This window comes from Notolepis coatsorum, assembly GCF_963971535.1.
Source record: "Notolepis coatsorum genome assembly, chromosome: 11".
NCBI lineage: Eukaryota > Metazoa > Chordata > Actinopteri > Aulopiformes > Paralepididae > Notolepis > Notolepis coatsorum.
The window spans coordinates 2,344,922-2,369,851 of record NC_140175.1 but is presented as its reverse complement, the minus strand read 5'-3'; the positions used below and the strand labels follow the sequence as shown (position 1 = coordinate 2,369,851).

Below are 24,930 nucleotides of genomic sequence, written 5' to 3'. Positions count from 1 at the left end.
CGGTATTCAAATATACAGTACTGTTACCCCTAGATCCTGACAGAGTATATACATATGATGGGGAGGGGACTGTACATTAGGAGGGGGTGGGTGGGTGGGAGAGAAATATCCATACGGCGGGGAGGGAATATATACATGCGGTGGGGAGGAGACTGTCTATTAGGAGGTGGTGGGGGTTTTGGGCATTTACGGTGGCCAGTTTCGAATTGCAGTCTCCCGTAGGTGTTCTTTAAGAGCGGTTTTGAATGTGGGTAGTGATTCACATTCCTTTACGGCTGTGGGTAGGGCGTTCCACATTGATGTGGCATAATTGCGAAACGTGTTTAGTCCCTTGTTTGAGCCGAATCTGGGTTTAACATGATTTGTTGAGCTTCCTCTGGTGTAGTGGTTGTGGTATTCACTGACCTTTGGGAAGTATTTTGACATGTACATGGGTACCTTAGTCGTATAGTGTATCTTGTAGACCAGGCCCATTGCAAGTTGCTGTACTCTGTCGTCTACTCTAAGCCATCCTAGGTTGTCAAAGTGGGCAGGGGTGAGGTGGGTTCTGGGGGTAAGGTCAAGTAGTAGTCTGACCAGTTTGTTTTGTGATGTTTGTAATTTTGTTTTAAGCGCCTTTGAGGTGCTTTGGTACCATGAGGTGCAAGCATAGTCGTAGTACCCTTGAATGAGTGCTCCTGCCACGAGTCAGATTTGTACCAGAGGATATAATGTTATTTTATTTATTATTATTATTATTATTATTATTATTATTATTATTATTATTATTATTATTATTATTATTATTATTATTATTATTATTATTATTATTATTATTATTATATTTATTATTATTATTATTATTATTATTATTATTATTATTATTATTATTATTATTATTATTATTATTATTATTATTATTATTATTATTATTATTATTATTATTATTATTATTATTATTATTATTATTATTATTATTATTATTATTATTGTATGCGTATTGAAGTTTTTGGGCGTAGTTTAATTATAGAACTGAGGAGGGCGGTAATGCGCCATGTTGCGTTTACACTGCCGGAAAAAGAAAGAAGAAGAAGAAGACATGACTACATCCGCTAATGACGTCACCACTAGCAACAGTTAGCAGCTAACTACAGAAGTAGCCCACCATATGTTGGAGAGAGAGGACGTTAGAAACACTAACTAGCCGAGGTTTGAATGAACACAATATTAACAACAAGCATGAATGATGCACAATTAATAACGCAGCAGCTCGTGTTCCATGTTGCTTCTTCTTCCAAGTGCGGCTCTAACTAGCCACTTTAATTAACGTTAACTAACTAAGTTAGCCTCTCTCTGTGACGCCGAGCTGTTAGCTGCTGCTGGGAGATCAGAACCCTGAGGTGAGTTAAGGCTTTATTTGATTTATTGATTGATTGAACATGTTATTAACAGATTGCAGAATGGGTACAGTACAGTACAGCTCAATACACACAATTGTTAAGGGGATGCAGACCAGAGAAAGACTTTCGTCTTGTTTACATCAGGGTCCCCCATTTTCAATTCATCATAACATATATACATTTATGACATACCAGATATACAAATACAGTACTGTTTGTGATACAAGAGGAGCTCCACAAATCATGTTAAACCCAGAATCGCCTCAAACAAGGGACTAAACACGTTTCGCAATTATGCCACATCAATGTGGAACGCCCTACCCACAGCTGTAAAGGAATGTGAATCACTACCCACATTCAAAACCACTCTCAAAGAACACCTACGGGAGGCTGTAATTATAAACTGGACCCTGTAAATGTCAAAATCACCACCCACCCACCCAACCCCGTCAATGTAGTTTCTTCCCCTTCGGATGTATATATATATTTTTTTATTATCTCTTTTTCTTACACAGTACTGTATATCTGTATGTCATGTCTTGAATAATTTAAAATGGGGGACCCTGATGTAAACAAGACGAAAGTCTTTCTCTGGTCTGCATCCCCTTAACAATTGTGTGTATTGAGCCGTACTGTATTGTACCCATTCTGCAATCTATTAAATACAGTTTTCAATCAATTGGATGAAAAACTCAGTTAATCTTAAACCAAATGAGAGTGTGTGCACGACTGGTTGGGAACATTATTATTTATATACTCACGTAGTTGAAGAATGCAGCGTGTGGAGCCCATGTCTGCAGACTGTAGTGGTTGAGGTACTAACATGTTGACTTGTCATTTCAGGTGTTTTTAATTCCCCAAGTCATCATGAAGCTCTATAGCCTGAGTGTCCTTTACAAAGGAACCACTAAGTCCAACCTGCTCAAAGCAGCCTATGATCTGTCATCCTTCAGCTTCTTCCAAAGGTCCAGGTTAGTAAACCCACTCTCTGTCCATTAGGGGTGTAACGGTACATACAAACTCGGTTTTGAAGTCAAGGTTCGGTACGGGTTTTCGGTACAGTGGGGGAAAGTTTGGCTTTCCATGTTCCACTCAGGGGTGATGTACTGTGCAGTAACTAATTGTACTTGTAGGGCTGTCTACAAATATTCTATATTGAAATTAATAATCGACTTGTAAAAAAAAAGAAAATTAATAATAATAACCAGCTACGACCAATCGTTCGCCGTCGACTAACTCTTGTTAGGCTTGAATTTGATATCATTCATGTTGTATACCATTAACAGAGCGGACTTTAAGCAATTGCTGTAAACCAGCACTATAGGGGGACAGTATGACTAAAATAGATGCATAGATGACTGGCCTGTCTGTCTGTCTGTTGTTGGACTGGCCTGTCTGTCTGTTGATCGACTGGCCTGTCTGTCTGTCTTTCAGTGTTCAGGAGTTCATGACGTTCACCAGCGCTCTCATTGTGGAACGGTCCTCTGTTGGAAGCAGAGCTTCTGTCAAAGAGCAAGGTTAGTGAACAAACGCACCCCCCCCCCCCCACACACACACACACCTTCTACAAGTTAGTATTTATAATTGTGAATCCAGCTAAACAACTTTAATAAAGAACATGTTATTTGCCTAATGACAACCCATTGATTATATGTGCATGGTAGCCCAGTACACAGCTTAGACACTTTAAACACTTTTAACACTATACCATATTTTATTTATTTATTTATTACAAAAAGATTTGCACTACATCCATACCTAATTTTTGCATTTTTTTTTTGATCCACTTTTTCTCCCATTTTCTATATTTTCTCCCATCCCAATTTCGTATCATCCAATTCAACCCTCCCCTGTCACGGACGCTGTTTCTTGCCTTCAAGTCATACATAGCACAAGTCCCCTCCGGTACTTGAGGTAACAGCAGTCGCATCTTTTCACCTGCGCAGCTCGATCTCTGTGTCGAGGAGTAACGCGTGGGAGGCTCACGCTGCCCCCGACACTTCCTGATTCTACTGCGCAGGCGCACCAACCGACCTGTAGGAGTCGCTTGTTCACAACGTTCGATCCCCACCCTTCAGTTTCCCTCCCCGTAATACGGCCAATGTGTATTAGTGCGGACGACCAGCTAAACTGAAAACAATGTGGAGAGCTGGATTCGAACACGCGAATCCTAGCGTCTCCACACTGGTGGCGAGTGCCTTGCCCACTACACCACCTAGCCGCCCACCTAATTTTTGCATTTTAACCTCTTAACTGGCACCTCTTGAGGATGATTTGCCCACAAGCGTGACGCGCCACTTTGCCGACGGCTTGGGTCAGCATTTCTTTATATACAATATATATATATAATTTAAGCCCTATTTGTTGCCTGTCGATTGCCCTTTCAGGCGACAACATCCATTCAGCGGTTCTCCAGTTATGTCAGGCGTGCACCAAAGTACACGGCAGAACTTTATTTATTTTTTGATTACCACCCCCGGGGCTCTAGCTCCGTCAATCATTTGGAGATCTCGAAAGTGATTGGACAGGGTTGTAGCCAATGAGTGTGGCCTTCCAATGATACCCCACGTGGGGATCTGCGAATCAGGGATCTAGGTAAAAAGTCATGAGCGAAAAAAAAAAAAAAAAAAAAAAACACAGAATGAATTGAAGTCGACGAGGAAATGGTTTACTGGAGAGCTTTTTTTTTCTCCACAGTTTACCAAAATCGCTCCTAATCACTCATTTCTGAAAGCATTTTTATGAAATTTTGGACATGTACTACATAAGGGTTCATGCTATGGACCCAGAAAAACTTGAGTAACAAGTTCAGACCTATGTTACTCTATTTCATTAGCACTACAAGTGATCTTTCTTTATTGTATCATAAACTTCAGAATGTTATCGTTCAAAAGAGACCAAGCTTATGCTCATGTGCTATAAGTATAAAAATACGCTGCAGTCCTCAAGTTTCAAAATGGCCACTTTTCTGGGCGCCAGTTAAGAGGTTAAAAACGTTGCATTTTTGTACTTCACCTCATTGTTTGCATTTTGTACTTCATACTGTACGTTAGGTTGTACTTTAGTTCGTATACAGTATAGTGTTTGGACTTTAATCTTTTAACTGTATGAAGCAGAACGTTCTCAGGGGCTCCTACAGAACCAAGCATGTCACTGTAATGTACTCGGGCCGGGACTTTATCGCATTCATTGCGATTAATTAACTACAGAAAGAATTATAAGTAAACATAATTGATGCATTTAATTGCATGATGGTTTTTCTTTATTGTGTAAAGAAATTGTGCTTGAGTTTACAAAAGGTCCTTTGCACTACATATATATATTATTCCTAAAATTGCTGCACTTTGTTAAAAATGGCATTGATCTGTTGGTCTGTGTATAGTAGCTAATACAGGATTATTCTGCTTAAACGTATAATGTATATTCATTGATTCACACTTGAACGATTTTGCTTTTCGTATCAAATATTGATATGCGATTAAAATGTGATTAATTTCTATTAATTAACTATAAAGTCTTGAATTAATTCGATTACATTTCTTAATCGAGTCCCACCACTATAATGTGTTTGTGACAAATAAAACAACAGTGAGGTGTGTGTTTTCAGAGTACCTCTGCCACGTGTACGTGAGGAACGACAACCTGGGTGCCGTGGTGGTCGCTGATGGAGAGTACCCCCCGAGGGTCTGCTTCACCCTCCTGGATAAGGTACACCCCCCCCCCCCCCGGTTTTGTATACATCATGTCATGTTTCAGTTTTATACATCATGTTTGAGTTTTATACATCATGTCATGTTTGAGTTTTATACATGTTTGAGTTGTATTCATCATGTTTGCGTTTTATACATCAGGTTTGAGTTTTATACATCATGTTTGAGTTTTATACATCATGTTTGATCATGTTTGAGTTTTATACATCAGGTTTGAGTTTTATACATCATGTTTGATCATGTTTGAGTTTTATACATCAGGTTTGAGTTTTATACATCATGTTTGATCATGTTTGAGTTTTATACACCATGTTTCAGTTTTATACATCATGTTTCAGTTTTATACATCATGTCAGGTGTCAGTTGACTCTGAGGGAGTCGTTGTCTTCATGTGATCTGGCTTCAGGACTCAGAGCCCTTATTGGTCACTTCGCGCAAAGATTGCGCTAGAAGGAAAATGGGATTATTTACAGATCAGATTATGCACATTTAGTTTCGGATGGTTATATATTCCGAGGCTGGCTTTGTGTGCGATTGTTTAAGAATGTATTTAATTGAGTCACACGTTTCTCAGAAGGATGAAGGTAACCCAGGCGACGGCACTAAGCAGCTAAAGGTCACGCAGTGTGTGTTCCAGCAGAATGAGCCCTTTCTCTTGTTGCCTGGCAGCCACATAATAACCACTAAACTAACCACAATAAACATAATAACCTGTCAATCGTTTTAGCTAGACGCCTGTTATCTTCGCTGTGAGGTAGTAACCAGCCGAACACTATATTAACCAGCTAAGTTAACTAAAACATCTCAAAGGGACAGATGGAGGCACTTTCTCTGGCTCTGTTTGAGGGCGAGATGCTGTTACCCGTCGGTAGTGTGATAGTAGAGGGTTAACCTTCTGTTGTGTGGCAGTGAAAGGGTTAACCTTCTGTGTATTGTCACTGTGAAAGGGTTAACCGTTTGGTAGTGCGGCAGTGAAAGGGTTAAAAAGACTAGTTCTTCTAGTCTTCTAGTACTAGTACTTCTGATCGCTCCGACGAGACTGTGCTTTATTTTGTTAATTTTTATAGTATTAGGAGTTTTATTTGCACCAACTGTTGGTGCATTATATGTGTATGACCGTCAGTCAATCATTGACATTGGATTAAGAAAAACTTACCGTTTGGATTGCTCTCTGGATCGGATCGCTGAACAGCAGAAATGGCCCACCGAGATCCTTTGTTATGCCGGCCACGGACAAGAAAAAAAGCTGCCGCGAAGACGAGGAAAGAGAGCCGGGGTCCGGAACAGACTGAGGTCCAAACGACACAGAACCACATTGCCCAGCATATTGTTGGCCAATGTGCAATCGATAGGAAACAAATTGGACGACATCAGAGCAAGGATCCAATTCCAGAGGGACATTCGGGATTGTAACGTCCTCTGTTTCACAGAAACTTGGCTGAGTCCAGATGTCCCGAATCATGCAATAGAACCGGCAGACCATTTCTTCGTTCTACGAAAAGACCGGACGGCATTAGAGTCACTAAAGAAGAAAGGAGGCGGCATCGCCTTCATGATAAACAAGGAGTGGTGCGATTTAGGCAACACAAAGGAAATGTCTAACCACTGTTCCCCAGACCTGGAGTTTATCACGATAAAATGTCGACCCTTCTTCCTCCCAAGAGAGTTAACGTCCATCATCCTCATCGGAGTGTACATCCCACCACACGCGAACACTGAGGTCGCACTTTCAAAACTTCACGACGAGGTAAACAAACTCCAGGCAGCTAACGTTGACGCGGCCATTTTGGTCTTGGGGGATTTCAACAGCGCGCGTCTTAAAAAGGTGCTGCCGAATTTCTATCAGCATGTGACCTGTCCCACCAGAGGCGAGAACATATTAGACCATGTATACTCGCAATTTAAGAATGGGTACAAGTCACAGGCTCTTAGTCCATTCGGTAAAAGCGATCACGTTGCAATTTTTCTTTTGCCTAAGTACAAACAGTGCCTCAAGCGAACGCCGGTGGTCTCGCGAGAGGTTAAACGTTGGACCGTGACGTCAGTAGAGTCACTCCAAGCAGTGCTGGGAAGCACAGAATGGAGTGTACTCCGTGATAACACAGCCAATATTAACGAATACACCGAAACGGTGATTGACTATGTCTGTACTCAGGTAGAAGTAATAATCCCCACCACCAAAATTAATATCTACCCAAACCAAAAGCCCTGGGTAGACAAATCCGTCCGTGAGGCTCTGAAAGGGCGCACATCAGCATACAACACCGGGCTGGTGACAGGCAACATGGAAGAACACAAGATGGCAAGATACAACGTCAGGAGAGCAGTAATAGAGGCAAAACGGCGTTACAGGGATAAAGTTGAACTTCAGTTTGAACAGGCTGACTCTAGAGGCATGTGGCAGGGCCTCAGAACAATGACAGACTACAAAGGAACCCCCCTCAAACTGAACAGTGACATCTCCTTAGCAAATGATCTCAACTCCTTCTATGCGAGGTTTGAGGCTGTGAATAACAACACCAGCCTACAAACCACGGCAATGGGGGGGGGGGGTCTGCTGATGGAGACTCAGTGTTCAGGGTAACAGAGCATGAGGTGAGACGGATCTTTAAAAAAGTGGATATCAGGAAGGCAGCAGGACCGGACGGCATCCCCGGCCGCGTCCTAAAAGTCTGTGCCGACCAACTGGCCCCGGTATTCACTGACATCTTCAACCTGTCCTTGGAACAGGCCGTCATCCCCACCTGTCTGAAGAAGTCCACCATCATCCCTGTACCCAAAAAATCTACGCCCGCTTGCCTCAACGACTACCGCCCTGTAGCCCTCACCTCCATAGCCATGAAGTGCTTTGAGAAGCTAGTGAAGGGCTACATCTGTTCCTCCCTCCCCATCAACCTGGACCCTCTGCAATTTGCATATCGCCCCAACAGGTCCACGGAGGACGCCATAGCCCATGTGCTGCACACAGCAGCATCACATCTGGACAAGAGGAAGGGGAACTATGTGAGAATGCTGTTCATCGACTACAGCTCAGCATTCAATACCATAGTCCCCTCCAAACTCATAGCCAAGCTCAGGGACCTGGGCTTGAACTATGACCTGTGCCAGTGGGTCCTGGACTTCCTGACGGGCAGACCCCAGGTGGTAAGAGCCGGCAACTGCACCTCCTCATCCATCACGCTCAACATAGGGGCCCCCCAGGGCTGTGTTCTGAGCCCCCTCCTCTACTCCCTGTACACACATGACTGCGTAGCACAGCGGAACAACAACACCATCATCAAATTTGCTGATGACACAGTAGTGGTGGGCCTGATCTCTGCCAACGACGAAAGGGCCTACCTGGAAGAGGTAGAGAACCTGTCACAGTGGTGTCAGGAGAACTGCCTCTCCCTGAACGTCAGCAAAACAAAAGAGATGATTGTGGACTTCAGGAGGTCGGGGGTCAAGGACTACAGCCCCCTCAGCATCGACGGGGCACCAGTTGAGAGAGTGAACAGTTTCAAGTACCTCGGAGCCCACATATCCGAGGACTTGACATGGACCACACACATTGACAGTGTTGTGAAGAAGGCACGACAACGCCTCTACTTCCTCAGGCGCCTAAGGAAGTTCCAAGTCAGTCAGAAGATCCTTAGGAACTTCTACTCATGTACAATAGAGAGCATCCTGACCGGCAACATCACCTCCTGGTTTGGGAATAGCACTGCACAAGACCGTAGCAGACTACAAAGAGTGACACGTTCAGCCGAACGCACAATTAGAGGGGGGCTTCCCACCCTCCAGAACATTTACAACAAGCGGTGCAAGGGGAAGGCTAAGAGAATTATTAAGGACTCGAGCCACCCGAACAACTGCCTCTTTGAACTGCTGCCGTCAGGCAAGCGATACCGGAGTCTTATGGCGAGCACAGAAAGACTCAGAAGGAGCTTCTATCCCCAGGCCATCAGGCTGCTAAACGAACAATAATCGCTAAACGAACAATAATCACTATGCAACAACCATCAAATGCACACAGCACACACACCCACACGCACACACACACTCACTCAAACAAACAACACACTGCAGCACCCACTCTCCACACTTTAGATCACACAAACACACTTACACTTTATATTTATTGATAAAGGATTTGCACTACAACTCGTACACCTACTGTGAATTGTACCTAAACTGCACCTTGTCCATTTATGCCTTGCACTATATAGTATTGTATATTAGTACACTGCACAGTATTGTATATTGTATGGTAACTACGTCTACGAACATTGTACATATGTCTAAACTGAACACTGTGACCTCTTTTTTTTCTTCTAATTTTTACTATGTTTTTATTTCATACTTATCTTGTCATGCACAGTCTCTGGAGCGCAACAGTAAGAAGCATTTTGTACAAAAGTATTCTGTACTTCTGTATGACAACTATTAAAGAAACTTGAAACTTGAAACTAGTTTGACCACAGAAGAGGTCAGTGTGGGTACTAGTTTGACCACAGAGAAGAGGTCAGTGTGGTACTAGTTTGACCACAGAGAAGAGGTCAGTGTGGGTACTAGTTTGACCACAGAGAAGAGGTCAGTGTGGTACTAGTTTGACCACAGAAGAGGTCAGTGTGGTACTAGTTTGACCACAGAAGAAGAGGTCAGTGTGGTACTAGTTTGACCACAGACAAGAGGTCAGTGTGGTACTAGTTTGACCACAGAGAAGAGGTCAGTGTGGTACTAGTTTGACCACAGAGAAGAGGTCAGTGTGGTACTAGTTTGACCACAGAAGAGGTCAGTGTGGTACTAGTTTGACCACAGAGAAGAGGTCAGTGTGGTACTAGTTTGACCACAGAGAAGAGGTCAGTGTGGTACTAGTTTGACCACAGAAGAGGTCAGTGTGGTACTAGTTTGACCACAGAAGAGGTCAGTGTGGTACTAGTTTGACCACAGAGAAGAGGTCAGTGTGGTACTAGTTTGACCACAGAGAAGAGGTCAGTCTGGTACTAGTTTGACCACAGAGAAGAGGTCAGTGTGGTACTAGTTTGACCACAGAGAAGAGGTCAGTGTGGTACTAGTTTGACCACAGAGAAGAGGTCAGTGTGGTACTAGTTTGACCACAGAGAAGAGGTCAGTGTGGTACTAGTTTGACCACAGAAGAGGTCAGTGTGGTACTAGTTTGACCACAGAGAAGAGGTCAGTGTGGGCACTAGTTTGACCACAGAGAAGAGGTCAGTGTGGTACTAGTTTGACCACAGAGAAGAGGTCAGTGTGGTACTAGTTTGACCACAGAAGAGGTCAGTGTGGTACTAGTTTGACCACAGAGAAGAGGTCAGTGTGGTACTAGTTTGACCACAGAAGAGGGCAGTGTGGTACTAGTTTGACCACAGAAGAGGTCAGTGTGGCACTAGTTTGACCACAGAAGAGGTCAGTGTGGCACTAGTTTGACCACAGAGAAGAGGGCAGTGTGGTACTAGTTTGACCACAGAAGAGGTCAGTGTGGTACTAGTTTGACCACAGAGAAGAGGTCAGTGTGGTACTAGTTTGACCACAGAGAAGAGGTCAGTGTGGTACTAGTTTGACCACAGAAGAGGTCAGTGTGGTACTAGTTTGACCACAGAAGAGGTCAGTGTGGTACTAGTTTGACCACAGAAGAAGAGGTCAGTGTGGTACTAGTTTGACCACAGAGAAGAGGTCAGTGTGGTACTAGTTTGACCACAGAGAAGAGGTCAGTGTGGTACTAGTTTGACCACAGAAGAGGTCAGTGTGGGCACTAGTTTGACCACAGAGAAGAGGTCAGTGTGGTACTAGTTTGACCACAGAGAAGAGGTCAGTGTGGTACTAGTTTGACCACAGAGAAGAGGTCAGTGTGGTACTAGTTTGACCACAGAGAAGAGGTCAGTGTGGTACTAGTTTGACCACAGAGAAGAGGTCAGTGTGGTACTAGTTTGACCACAGAGAAGAGGTCAGTGTGGGTACTAGTTTGACCACACAGAAGAGGGCAGTGTGGTACTAGTTTGACCACACAGAAGAGGTCAGTGTGGGTACTAGTTTGACCACAGAAGAGGTCAGTGTGGTACTAGTTTGACCACAGAGAAGAGGTCAGTGTGGTACTAGTTTGACCACAGAAGAGGTCAGTGTGGTACTAGTTTGACCACAGAGAAGAGGTCAGTGTGGTACTAGTTTGACCACAGAAGAGGTCAGTGTGGTACTAGTTTGACCACAGAAGAGGTCAGTGTGGTACTAGTTTGACCACAGAAGAGGTCAGTGTGGGTACTAGTTTGACCACAGAAGAGGTCAGTGTGGTACTAGTTTGACCACAGAGAAGAGGTCAGTGTGGTACTAGTTTGACCACAGAAGAGGTCAGTGTGGTACTAGTTTGACCACAGAAGAGGTCAGTGTGGGTACTAGTTTGACCACAGAGAAGAGGTCAGTGTGGTACTAGTTTGACCACAGAGAAGAGGTCAGTGTGGGTACTAGTTTGACCACAGAAGAGGTCAGTGTGGGCACTAGTTTGACCACAGAAGAGGTCAGTGTGGTACTAGTTTGACCACAGAGAAGAGGTCAGTGTGGTACTAGTTTGACCACAGAAGAGGTCAGTGTGGTACTAGTTTGACCACAGAGAAGAGGTCAGTGTGGGTACTAGTTTGACCACAGAAGAGGTCAGTGTGGGCACTAGTTTGACCACAGAAGAGGTCAGTGTGGTACTAGTTTGACCACAGAGAAGAGGTCAGTGTGGGTACTAGTTTGACCACAGAGAAGAGGTCAGTGTGGGTACTAGTTTGACCACAGAGAAGAATGCATCAGTCTGGGTACTAGTTTGACCACAGAGAGGAGGTCAGTGTGGTACTAGTTTGACCACAGAGAAGAGGTCAGTGTGGTACTAGTTTGACCACAGAGAAGAGGTCAGTGTGGTACTAGTTTGAACACAGAGAAGAGGTCAGTGTGGTACTAGTTTGACCACAGAGAAGAGGTCAGTGTGGTACTAGTTTGACCACAGAAGAGGTCAGTGTGGTACTAGTTTGACCACAGAAGAGGTCAGTGTGGTACTAGTTTGAACACAGAGAAGAGGTCAGTGTGGTACTAGTTTGACCACAGAAGAAGAGGTCAGTGTGGTACTAGTTTGACCACAGAGAAGAGGTCAGTGTGGTACTAGTTTGAACACAGAGAAGAGGTCAGTGTGGTACTAGTTTGACCACAGAGAAGAGGTCAGTGTGGTACTAGTTTGACCACAGAGAAGAGGTCAGTGTGGTACTAGTTTGACCACAGAGAAGAGGTCAGTGTGGTACTAGTTTGACCACAGAGAAGAGGTCAGTGTGGGTACTAGTTTGACCACAGAAGAGGTCAGTGTGGTACTAGTTTGACCACAGAGAAGAGGTCAGTGTGGTACTAGTTTGACCACAGAGAAGAGGTCAGTGTGGTACTAGTTTGACCACAGAGAAGAGGTCAGTGTGGGTACTAGTTTGACCACAGAGAAGAGGTCAGTGTGGCACTAGTTTGACCACAGAAGAAGAGGTCAGTGTGGTACTAGTTTGACCACAGTTCTAAGAGGTCAGTGTGGTACTAGTTTGACCACAGAAGAGGTCAGTGTGGTACTAGTTTGACCACAGAGAAGAGGTCAGTGTGGTACTAGTTTGACCACAGAGAAGAGGTCAGTGTGGTACTAGTTTGACCACAGAGAAGAGGTCAGTGTGGTACTAGTTTGACCACAGAGAAGAGGTCAGTGTGGGTACTAGTTTGACCACAGAAGAGGTCAGTCTGGGTACTAGTTTGACCACAGAAGAGGTCAGTGTGGGTACTAGTTTGACCACAGAGAAGAGGTCAGTGTGGTACTAGTTTGACCACAGAAGAAGAGGTCAGTGTGGTACTAGTTTGACCACAGAAGAGGTCAGTGTGGGTACTAGTTTGACCACAGAGAAGAGGTCAGTGTGGTACTAGTTTGACCACAGAAGAGGTCAGTGTGGTACTAGTTTGACCACAGAGAAGAGGTCAGTGTGGTACTAGTTTGACCACAGAAGAAGAGGTCAGTGTGGCACTAGTTTGACCACAGAGAAGAGGTCAGTGTGGTACTAGTTTGACCACAGAGAAGAGGTCAGTGTGGTACTAGTTTGACCACAGAGAAGAGGTCAGCGTGGTACTAGTTTGACCACAGAGAAGAGGTCAGTGTGGTACTAGTTTGACCACAGAGAAGAGGTCAGTGTGGTACTAGTTTGACCACAGAGAAGAGGTCAGTGTGGTACTAGTTTGACCACAGAAGAGGTCAGTGTGGTACTAGTTTGACCACAGAGAAGAGGTCAGTGTGGTACTAGTTTGACCACAGAGAAGAGGTCAGTGTGGTACTAGTTTGACCACAGAAGAGGTCAGTGTGGCACTAGTTTGACCACAGAGAAGAGGTCAGTGTGGGTACTAGTTTGACCACAGAAGAGGTCAGTGTGGTACTAGTTTGACCACAGAGAAGAGGTCAGTGTGGTACTAGTTTGACCACAGAGAAGAGGTCAGTGTGGTACTAGTTTGACCACAGAAGAGGTCAGTGTGGGTACTAGTTTGACCACAGAGAAGAGGTCAGTGTGGTACTAGTTTGACCACAGAGAAGAGGTCAGTGTGGTACTAGTTTGACCACAGAGAAGAGGTCAGTGTGGGTACTAGTTTGACCACAGAGAAGAGGTCAGTGTGGTACTAGTTTGACCACAGAGAAGAGGTCAGTGTGGGTACTAGTTTGACCACAGAAGAGGTCAGTGTGGTACTAGTTTGACCACAGAGAAGAGGTCAGTGTGGTACTAGTTTGACCACACAGAAGAGGTCAGTGTGGGCACTAGTTTGACCACAGAAGAGGTCAGTGTGGGTACTAGTTTGACCACAGAGAAGAGGTCAGTGTGGTACTAGTTTGACCACAGAAGAGGTCAGTGTGGTACTAGTTTGACCACAGAAGAGGTCAGTGTGGTACTAGTTTGACCACAGAGAAGAGGTCAGTGTGGTACTAGTTTGACCACAGAGAAGAGGTCAGTGTGGTACTAGTTTGACCACAGAGAAGAGGTCAGTGTGGCACTAGTTTGACCACAGAGAAGAGGTCAGTGTGGGTACTAGTTTGACCACAGAGAAGAGGTCAGTGTGGTACTAGTTTGACCACAGAAGAGGTCAGTGTGGGTACTAGTTTGACCACAGAGAAGAGGTCAGTGTGGTACTAGTTTGACCACAGAGAAGAGGTCAGTGTGGTACTAGTTTGACCACAGAGAAGAGGTCAGTGTGGTACTAGTTTGACCACAGAGAAGAGGTCAGTGTGGTACTAGTTTGACCACAGAGAAGAGGTCAGTGTGGTACTAGTTTGACCACAGAGAAGAGGTCAGTGTGGTACTAGTTTGACCACAGAAGAGGTCAGTGTGGTACTAGTTTGACCACAGAAGAGGTCAGTGTGGTACTAGTTTGACCACAGAGAAGAGGTCAGTGTGGTACTAGTTTGACCACAGAGAAGAGGTCAGTGTGGTACTAGTTTGACCACAGAGAAGAGGTCAGTGTGGTACTAGTTTGACCACAGAGAAGAGGTCAGTGTGGTACTAGTTTGACCACAGAAGAGGTCAGTGTGGTACTAGTTTGACCACAGAGAAGAATGCATCAGTGTGGTACTAGTTTGACCACAGAAGAGGTCAGTGTGGTACTAGTTTGACCACAGAAGAGGTCAGTGTGGTACTAGTTTGACCACAGAGAAGAGGTCAGTGTGGGCACTAGTTTGACCACAGAAGAGGTCAGTGTGGTACTAGTTTGACCACAGAAGAGGTCAGTGTGGTACTAGTTTGACCACAGAAGAATGCATCAGTGTGGTACTAGTTTGACCACAGAAGAATGCATCAGTGTGGTACTAGTTTGACCACAGAAGAATGCATCAGTGTGGGTACATCAGACACGTTTTTTTCCTAGACGTTCACAGAAAGGTAAAGAAACAAACTACATGACGTTCAGGTTTGTTCGACCCGTGAGACACGATCACGAAAAATAACGTTAGAAAATGATTTCACGCCAGACGGCTCCAAGTTTGACAGGGGGCTGGCGTGAGCTGGGTAGTGTAGTTTTATGACATTCAAAAGCCCTGGGTATCTTCTTTCATAGGACTACAAACACGTATGGCGGCTTTCTTTATTTCCGTCTAATTCATCCGGTTTCCGCCGGGATGCGCTGAGATATTTATAAACTCATATTTCGCTAATAACACTTAAAATTAGTGCTGTCAGGCGATTAAAAAAATGTATCTAATTAATTACAGGATTTGTAATTAATTAATCGAATTAATCGCATTTTAATCGCATAACCATTTTTTTTTTTATCCACTTTTTCTCCCATTTTTCTATATTTTTCTCCCATCCCAATTTCGTATCATCCAATTCAACCCTCCCCTGTCACGAACGCTGTTTCTTGCCTCCCACAAGCCGGCTGCAATGTGGACTAAGTCATACATAGCACAAGTCCCCTCCGGTACTTGAGGTAACAGCAGTCGCATCTTTTCACCTGCGCAGCTCGATCTCTCAGTGGCGAGGAGTAACGCGTGGGAGGCTCACGCTGCCCCCGACACTTCCTGATTCTACTGCGCAGGCGCACCAACCGACTTGTAGGAGTCGCTTGTTCACAACGTTCGATCCCCACCCTTCAGTTTTCCCTCCCCGTAATACGGCCAATGTGTATTACTGCGGACGACCAGCTAAACTGAAAACAATGTGGAGAGCTGGATTCGAACACGCGAATCCTAGCGTCTCCACACTGGTGGCGAGTGCCTTGCCCACTACACCACCTAGCCGCCAATCGCATAACCATTTTAGGCCTGATATTCTATAATCGTATTTCAAATTGCATGTGTCCGGATGGCAGAATTCAGTACTGTATCTACAAAACCTTGTGTTTAATCATCTTCCATTTATTCATTTGCTTAGATTTTCAGGTCTGGTCAATTAGAGCATAGTGTTATTCACAGTAAAGGATACAAAAAATGTAATTGATATTCTCATTTGGTTCATTACAATTTACTCAAGCCTAGTAACAGACACAGTATTTCTGACACTGGGAATACATTCCCTGAGATCCATAGACGTCCCTAGAATCAGATACCAAGAACATGCAAATGGACCATATTAAAAAAAATTCTGTGCGTATTCTACGTTCTTATGGAATGAATGAGATAAAAAAAAAAGTGTAATTAATTTTGAGTTAATTTTCATAACGCGATAATTTGCTGTGTAATTAATTAATCTAATTAACGCGATAAACTGACAGCCCTAGTATTTTATTATATGTGCTTAACCTGTGGTTCCTTCTAGGCAGTCCTTGGCTCACAGAGCTGTTTTCTCAGTACTCTCCAGCGCATCTGTCTTCTCCTCCAGCCAGGCTGTGGTGTTGTTGTTGTTGACAGGGATGTTCTCTCTCTGCTGTGGTGTTGTTGTTGTTGACAGGGATGTTCTCTCTCTGCTGTGGTGTTGTTGTTGTTGACAGGGATGTTCTCTCTCTGCTGTGGTGTTGTTGTTGTTGACAGGGATGTTCTCTCTCTGCTGTGGTGTTGTTGTTGTTGACAGGGATGTTCTCTCTCTGCTGTGGTGTTGTTGTTGTTGACAGGGATGTTCTCTCTCTGCTGTGGTGTTGTTGTTGTTGACAGGGATGTTCTCTCTCTGCTGTGGTGGTGTTGTTGTTGACAGGGATGTTCTCTCTCTGCTGTGGTGGTGTTGTTGTTGACAGGGATGTTCTCTCTCTGCTGTGGTGGTGTTGTTGTTGACAGGGCTGTTCTCTCTCTGCTGTGGTGTTGTTGTTGTTGACAGGGATGTTCTCTCTCTGCTGTGGTGTTGTTGTTGTTGACAGGGATGTTCTCTCTCTGCTGTGGTGTTGTTGTTGTTGACAGGGATGTTCTCTCTCTGCTGTGGTGGTGTTGTTGTTGACAGGGATGTTCTCTCTCTGCTGTGGTGGTGTTGTTGTTGACAGGGATGTTCTCTCTCTGCTGTGGTGGTGTTGTTGTTGACAGGGATGTTCTCTCTCTGCTGTGGTGGTGTTGTTGTTGACAGGGCTGTTCTCTCTCTGCTGTGGTGTTGTTGTTGTTGACAGGGATGTTCTCTCTCTGCTGTGGTGTTGTTGTTGTTGACAGGGATGTTCTCTCTCTGCTGTGGTGTTGTTGTTGACAGGGATGTTCTCTCTCTGCTGTGGTGTTGTTGTTGTTGACAGGGATGTTCTCTCTCTGCTGTGGTGTTGTTGTTGTTGACAGGGATGTTCTCTCTCTGCTGTGGTGGTGTTGTTGTTGACAGGGATGTTCTCTCTCTGCTGTGGTGTTGTTGTTGTTGACAGGGATGTTCTCTCTCTGCTGTGGTGTTGTTGTTGTTGACAGGGATGTTCTCTCTCTGCTGTGGTGGTGTTGTTGTTGACAGGGATGTTCTCTCTCTGCTGTGGTGGTGTTGTTGTTGACAGGGATGTTCTCTCTCTGCTGTGGTGGTGTTGTTGTTGACAGGGATGTTCTCTCTCTGCTGTGGTGGTGTTGTTGTTGACAGGGATGTTCTCTCTCTGCTGTGGTGTTGTTGTTGACAGGGATGTTCTCTCTCTGCTGTGGTGGTGTTGTTGTTGTTGACAGGGATGTTCTCTCTGCTCCGGCTGTGGTGTTGTTGTTGTTGACAGGGCTGTTCTCTCTCTGCTGTGGTGTTGTTGTTGTTGACAGGGATGTTCTCTCTCTGCTGTGGTGGTGTTGTTGTTGTTGACAGGGATGTTCTCTCTGCTCCGGCTGTGGTGTTGTTGTTGTTGACAGGGCTGTTCTCTCTCTGCTGTGGTGTTGTTGTTGTTGACAGGGATGTTCTCTCTCTGCTCCGTCTCCGTACCATCAGGTGTTGGAAGAGTTCTCCAAGCAGGTCAACAGTATCGACTGGCCGTCAGGTTCTCCGGCCTCCATCCACTACGCTGCCCTGGACAGCTACCTCGCCAGGTACCAGGTAATACCAACTGACCCCTGACCTCTGGAACAGCATCCTCCCCCCACGGCCATTAAATCTGCCCCCTCCATCGAGTCTTTTAAATCTAAACTCTAAAACCCACCTATACCGCCTGGCCTTCCCTGACTCACGTTGACTCTTGCCTTGCTTGTTGACGTGTTGTTCTGTTTTCCTTGTCTATCCGTTGGTTGTTTTTTCCGGTTTATTCTATACTTTTCTTTGTTCTGCACTTTGGTTGACAAGCGTCGTGTCTAAATGTGCTATATAAATACTAGGGATGCTTGATATTGGCTTTTTTACCGATACCGATATTGTCCAACTCTTAATTTCCGATTCCGATATCAACCGATACCGATATATGCAGGGTTCCCCCCCCCCCCAAAAATTTAATAATTTCAGGTAATTAACTTTACATATCTCTTGTTGTGGAATTAACACAACATTATGCATACTTTTGACAATAAATAAAATCAGAATTTGTTCTTACTTGCTTGCCTGGGTAAATAAAGATATTATTTTTTATTTTTATTTTAAACCGATACCGATATTTTCCAATATCACATTTTAATGCCGATATCGGCCGATAATATCGGACATCCCTAATAAATACATTTGATTGATTGATTGACCTCTCTGTAGTTTATATATATATATACCAGGTAATACCAACACTTCTCTCTGTAGTTTATGTATATATATACCAGGTAATACCAACACTTCTCTGTAGTTTATATATGTATATATATACCAGGTAATACCAACACCTCTCTGTAGTTTATATATGTATATATATACCAGGTAATACCAACACCTCTCTGTAGTTTATGTATATATATACCAGGTAATACCAACACCTCTCTGTAGTTTATATATATATATATATACCAGGTAATACCAACACCTCTCTGTAGTTTATATATGTATATATATACCAGGTAATACCAACACCTCTCTGTAGTTTATATATGTATATATATACCAGGTAATACCAACACCTCTCTGTAGTTTATGTATATATATACCAGGTAATACCAACACCTCTCTGTAGTTTATGTATATATATACCAGGTAATACCAACACCTCTCTGTAGTTTATGTATATATATACCAGGTAATACCAGCACCTCTCTCTGTAGTTTATGTATATATATACCAGGTAATACCAACACCTCTCTGTAGTTTATGTATACCAGGTACTGTTCATGAACCCGTGTAATATCCGTGTGGATCTGTTTTGCAGAATCCCCGAGAGGCAGACGCCATGACCAAAGTGCAAGCTGAGCTGGACGAGACCAAAATCATTCTGGTAAGTTGAGGAAGAGCGTTACGTCTGACGTGGCTCGTATGTTCCTGTTGGGTGACTGTATATTATACTGCCAGTATACGTGTTGTCATGACTACATGGTGTTAGAAGTACATCTATAAGGGTGCGGCTGGGTAGCGCAGTGGAGAATGCACTCGCCTACCACTGCAGAGACTCTGGGATCGAATCCGGCTGTCAGCGGTACCTCCGGCTTGGTCAGTCGTCCCTACTAACACGATTGGCAGTGTTAGCCGGTGGGAAGCTGGCGGGGTGTGTGTCCTGGTCGTTGTAAACAGCGACTCCTACTGGTCGGTCGGGGCGCCTGTTCAGCAGGGAGGGGATCTGGGGCAAATAGCGTGAACTAGGGCTGCAACGATTAGTCGACACGATTATAAAAAATCGTCGACGAGGAATTGTTGCGTCGATTAGTCGTTAAAAGAAAATATATATATATTATTATTATTATTATTTTTATTTTTATTTATTTTTTGCACTACCTATCTTTGTGAAAGTGGCTTCTCAGCTCTGGTCCAGCTGAAGACTTCTTAGCTTAACATAACAGACCGACAGTAAGTTTGGGGGAACTAATGGGATAACTGGGGATGTTGCTTGCTCCTGACAAGAGTCTCAAAGCAACTCTGAGGTCATGCTCAATGTCCAATCTGTTCCTCTGCTCTGTCTTCAGCTGGACCAGAGCTGAGAAGCCACTTTCACAAAGATAGGTAGTGCAAAAAAAATATATAAAAAATTATAAAAAGAAAATATTATTTATTTATTTAAAAAAAAAAATCGATTAGTCGACTAATCGAAAAAATAATCGACAGATTAGTCGACTACCAAAATAGTCATTAGTTTCAGCCCTAGCGTGAACCTATCGGAGGAGGTGTGTGGTAGTTCTACACCCTCCCCAGGCCGACAGTGGGGCAATGCGCGCAACGACCAGGAAGGGAATTGGCATAACAACTAAATTGGGATGGGAGACAAAATACAGAAAGTACAACAAAAAAAAGAAGTACATCTATACTGCCAGTCGTGTTGTCATGACTACATGGTGTTAGAATCTATGTCGTCTCCTGTCACGTCTGGGGCGACAGTGGCTCGGGAGGTAGAGCAGTCGTCTGGTAACCCGGAGGTTCCCTGTTCGATTCCCGCTCCTCCTGGGCAGCGTGTCGAAGTGTCCTTGAGCAAGACACTTAACCCCTAATTTCTCCTGATGAGCAGGTTGCTCCGCCGTCGGTGTGTGAATGTGTGAGTGAGTGGATGAACAAAATTGTAAAGCGCTTTGGATATAATATATATATAATATCTATCTATATATATATAAATATAATATCTATATAGAGAGATATAAATATGATATCTATATAGAGATTTATAAATATAATATATATATATAAATATAATATCTATATAGAGAGATATATAAATATAATATATATATATAGATTTATAAATATAATATTTATATTAGGGCTGTCAAAATTAATGCTTTAACTTTGGAGATTAATTTAAATGATTTAAAGCATTAAAATAAATGTATCTAGATTAATCTATGGAGTGAAAAATCTTCAATCTTAGCCCCGCGGATATAAGAAAGAGGTCTTTAAAGCTGAGTCAATGTTGATGGTTTTGTTGAACATTTGTATTTCACAGGAGAGAAACTGTATTCAAAGAAAGCTATTAAAATAGTCTTTGAATCTAAATATACTTTCTTTGTGTTGATTTTACATTAATTCCATGATTTTACTCGAGTAAATATCTGTTACAAGCTTCGGTCTTAAGTAGAAAAATGCTATTTTTAATCTAGATTAATTACAGAAATTTGTGAGATTAATTAGTTCATTTTTTAATCTATTGACAGCACTAATTCATATATATATAATATCTATATATATATGTATAAATTAGTGCTGTCAATAGATAAAAAGAAATACAAATTAATCTCTGTAATTTTCTGTAATTAATCTAGATTAAAAATCGCATTTTTCTTCATAATGTAACTGCACTGTTTACCTGCAGCACAGCACCATCTATAGAGAGAGATGTGTAACTGCACTGTTTACCTGCAGCACAGCGCCATCTATAGAGAGAGATGTGTAACTGCACTGTTTACCTGCAGCACAGCACCATGGAGTCTCTACTGGAACGAGGGGAGAAGTTAGACGACTTGGTCCAGAAGTCCGAGCACCTGGGCACCCAGTCCAAGGCCTTTTACAAGACGGTGAGCAGAACCAGAACCACTGACCCACAGTATTACAATCTGAACCACTGACCCACTAACACACATTATTACAATCAGACCCACTAACACACAGTATTACAATCAGAACCAGACCCACTGACGCACAGTATTACAATCAGAACCAGACCCACTGACGCACAGTATTACAATCAGAACCAGACCCACTGACGCACAGTATTACAATCAGAACCAGACCCACTGACGCACAGTATTACAATCAGAACCAGACCCACTGACGCACAGTATTACAATCAGAACCAGACCCACTGACGCACAGTATTACAATCAGAACCAAGACCCACTGACCCACAGTATTACAATCAGAACCAGACCCACTGACCCACAGTATTACAATCAGAACCAAGACCCACTGACACACAGTATTACAATCAGAACCAGACCCACTGACCCACAGTATTACAATCAGAACCAAGACCCACTGACACACAGTATTACTACATCAGTACATTGTTCACATTTAAAACATCTTCACGTTGTGTTCTTGTTTGTCTTTCAGGCACGGAAGCAGAACTCTTGTTGTGAGATCATGTGATGCTGCTGGACCTCCTGTCTCCACCTCCCCAGGCCCCTCCTCACCTCCTCAGGCCCCTCCCCACCTCCTCAGGCCCCTCCCCACCTCCTCAGGCCCCTTCCCACCTCCTCAGGCCCCTCTCCCACCTCCGGCCCATCCCCACCTCCCCAGGCACCTCCCCCCACACACACCCCCCATCTCCGTGTTGGGTGGGGCGTGTTTTGGAAGGTGTCTCCCGTGGAGTTGATCGCCTTAACAGAACTATTGATCACCTTGTGTTCCATCCAGCCTTGACAGACTGTTCTGTGATCAGGTGACATGGTGATGTTCTGTGTGATCAGCTGATGTTCTGTGTGATCAGCTGATGTTCTGTGTGATCAGGTGATGGTTGTTTGTGTCTGAGGATCTGAGACGCTACCAAGTGCTAAATGTAGTTATGCAGTTTTACTTATTACAACACGTATATGAAGCTTAGCTGATAAATGTGACGCATACGCTGCATATTTGCGATAATCATTTTTAAAAGAGCTTTTGTAAAGAGTCCTCGGAGCAGAAGGCTCTCTGGCTCTCAGCCCGCTGGGCCTTTAGTTGTTTTAATTATTCACAGATGAGACTGCATTTCTCAAATCAGGGTCTCTGGCTGTAAGCAAGAGCTGTTTACTGGATAACTGGCCTTTTCTATCCATGCTTTATAGACATTCCTGTTAAGTGTAAATCAAACTCTTAGCGTTCTCCGGTTGCTTTTTGTGTGTGTGTCACACACCATGTTCCTTTAACCTTCTGTGCCTTCTGTAAGTATTTGAAAGTCCGCTGATGTATTTCGTCTTAAAGAGAACCCCATGGTTCACTCCACATTTACATTTAGTCATTTAGCTGACGCTTTTATCCAAAGCGACTTACAAGTTCTGTACGACAAGCCATCAGGAAGGGCACAACTCCAGTAGATTAATGAAAGCCTTCCATCAGCGACCTGTACGTGTCGAACAGGAAGAATGGTTGGATAAAACTCGACGGGAAATTGAAGCTGAATTCTTCAACGTTCTCCCCTTTCCCACCAGCGTCGACTCGAGAACGCCGTCGCCGCTTCTCGTGGGAGAGGCTGTGTGCTTTTTAATAAAGGTTGTTTATCTAATGTCTTTTTTGTGTGTACAGGAAAGCTTCAGGTAATAGTGATGATTATCTTTTCAAATCAAAAGCCCGATTCTCTCATGTGCCTTCCCTCTGTGTACGTGCCATCATGTGACCGTAACCCAATGTGACGACGGTGTGTTCACTTCAGCACACATCCTATAGAAGCTTTTGTTCGGGATGTGCTGATATCGGGCCAAAACAGAACCTGTATCGGACACCGATGAGAGCCGTGTGAAAAAGCAAAACCCAATTGATTTTTCTGCATTGATTCTTGAGAAAATACATGGTACATTTCTTTCCTTTGACCTCAATCGAAGGGTCAATCTGAGGATCTTAAGTCAAAGTAATGGATTGTAAGATACGTAAAGGGTCAGTTCGTAGAATCTGTGCGTCCCAAATAACTGGGCAGGTGTGTAAGTAGAATACTGACTCCTGGTCGGTTCTCATTAATAATCTGTGGTTATGTGTCTCTGTGTAGACAAAATAACGGTACGGTGTCTTTTTAAAACGTGAAGCAAGATGGGAGTAAAGTTGAAATCATGATCAATTAAATTATTCAACTGGAGAATTGTGTTCCGTTTCTTAATTGCCCTCCTAAATGTTCCATCTTCTGACGACCACCCAGACAAGAAACTGACTGAACCTCCATTTACATTTAGTCATTTAGCTGACTCTTTTATCCAGTGATGCAGTGGTGGTCCCACGGCGGCCTAGCAGTTTTCTGAGCAGATGTGTACGTGCGCGCACACAAATGCGCTCCACTCAGTACTAAGTACCCACCGTCTTATAACAATAGCGCAGGTCGTCAGGTGTCTTCAACTACACTACCCGGCACTTATCTATCACCTAGACTTTGCTACCATACTAACATAACAAAGAACGAGAAGTGCAAAACCAAAATACAAGCCCTGTGGGGGTTTGGTTTGCTTGATCTGTGGAGCTCTCACTATGTGACAAATGGTCCCGACTGGAAGGATGAGGCATTAAGTTGTGCTTCAGAAGGAAACTGTCCTTCTGTAAACTGTAAGTTACATTGTTAATTTAGTTTGTATTTACTTGTCTAGTTTAAGTTAATTCAATTAAAGAAATTGTAACTACAATATTGTATCTACAATTACATTTAAAATTGTTTGTTTTTCAACCATATCTGTTGACAATATAATTTCCTTATATATTGAATGCTACATCCTGCTACCTTTTTCAGCTTCTCTATTTCAAGGCAATATTTACAAAAACTACTAAAACTAGTAATTTCCTATACAAACATGTTTCCTACTATTTATGCATAATAATCATCTGTTCTGTGCGACCGCGAGGGAACATGTATGCGCGTGGCGTCCAGGCAGTTCCGATATTACGACTGCATCCCTGCTTTTATCCAAAGCGACTTACAAGTTCTGTACGACAAGCCATCAGGAAGGAGGACACAACTCTATCAGCTGAGTAACAATGTTCATCAAAGTGTTGAGTGCTACAGTGTAGGTTATAGGGGTGGAACGGTACGCATTCGGGGCATGTGTGTATTGTTCGGTTATATAACGTTACGTTAGCTACGAGCTAACTAACTTTAGCCGTGAGCTAACCGTGGAAACGCTCAGAAGTGACTCCACGACACCAGGGGCGGATTTAGGATTGTAGGAGATCCGGGGCTTAGCCCAGATAGGTGCCCTTTATTTGTATTTTTTTGGGCAGGCAAGGGGTGGTTTGGAGAGG

The 24,930-nt window shown here is 43.6% G+C and overlaps 1 protein-coding gene across 1 annotated transcript; it reads left to right on the top strand.

Annotated features, from left to right (window-relative positions):
- Positions 1-1,114: 1,114 nt before the first annotated feature.
- On the top strand, positions 1,115-23,779 carry ykt6 (YKT6 v-SNARE homolog). Its single transcript, XM_084325330.1, has 8 exons — positions 1,115-1,379; positions 2,223-2,350; positions 2,814-2,896; positions 4,987-5,087; positions 17,905-18,009; positions 19,250-19,315; positions 21,432-21,533; positions 22,072-23,779. Exons 2-8 carry the CDS (start codon positions 2,247-2,249, stop codon positions 22,105-22,107), a joined length of 597 nt encoding a protein of 198 aa, XP_084181456.1. The 5' UTR covers positions 1,115-1,379; positions 2,223-2,246; the 3' UTR covers positions 22,108-23,779.
- Positions 23,780-24,930: the final 1,151 nt, after the last annotated feature.

What these genes read in the sequence shown, in the direction of transcription:
- ykt6 (XM_084325330.1), top strand. Translation starts at nt 2,247, where the DNA reads ATGAAGCTCTATAGCCTGAGTGTCCTTTACAAAGGAACCACTAAGTCC. An exon ending in ACGAGACCAAAATCATTCTG is followed by an intron (nt 19,316 to 21,431) that starts GTAAGTTGAGGA and finishes GTTTACCTGCAG; the next exon opens with CACAGCACCATGGAGTCTCT. An exon ending in CCAAGGCCTTTTACAAGACG is followed by an intron (nt 21,534 to 22,071) that starts GTGAGCAGAACC and finishes TTTGTCTTTCAG; the next exon opens with GCACGGAAGCAGAACTCTTG.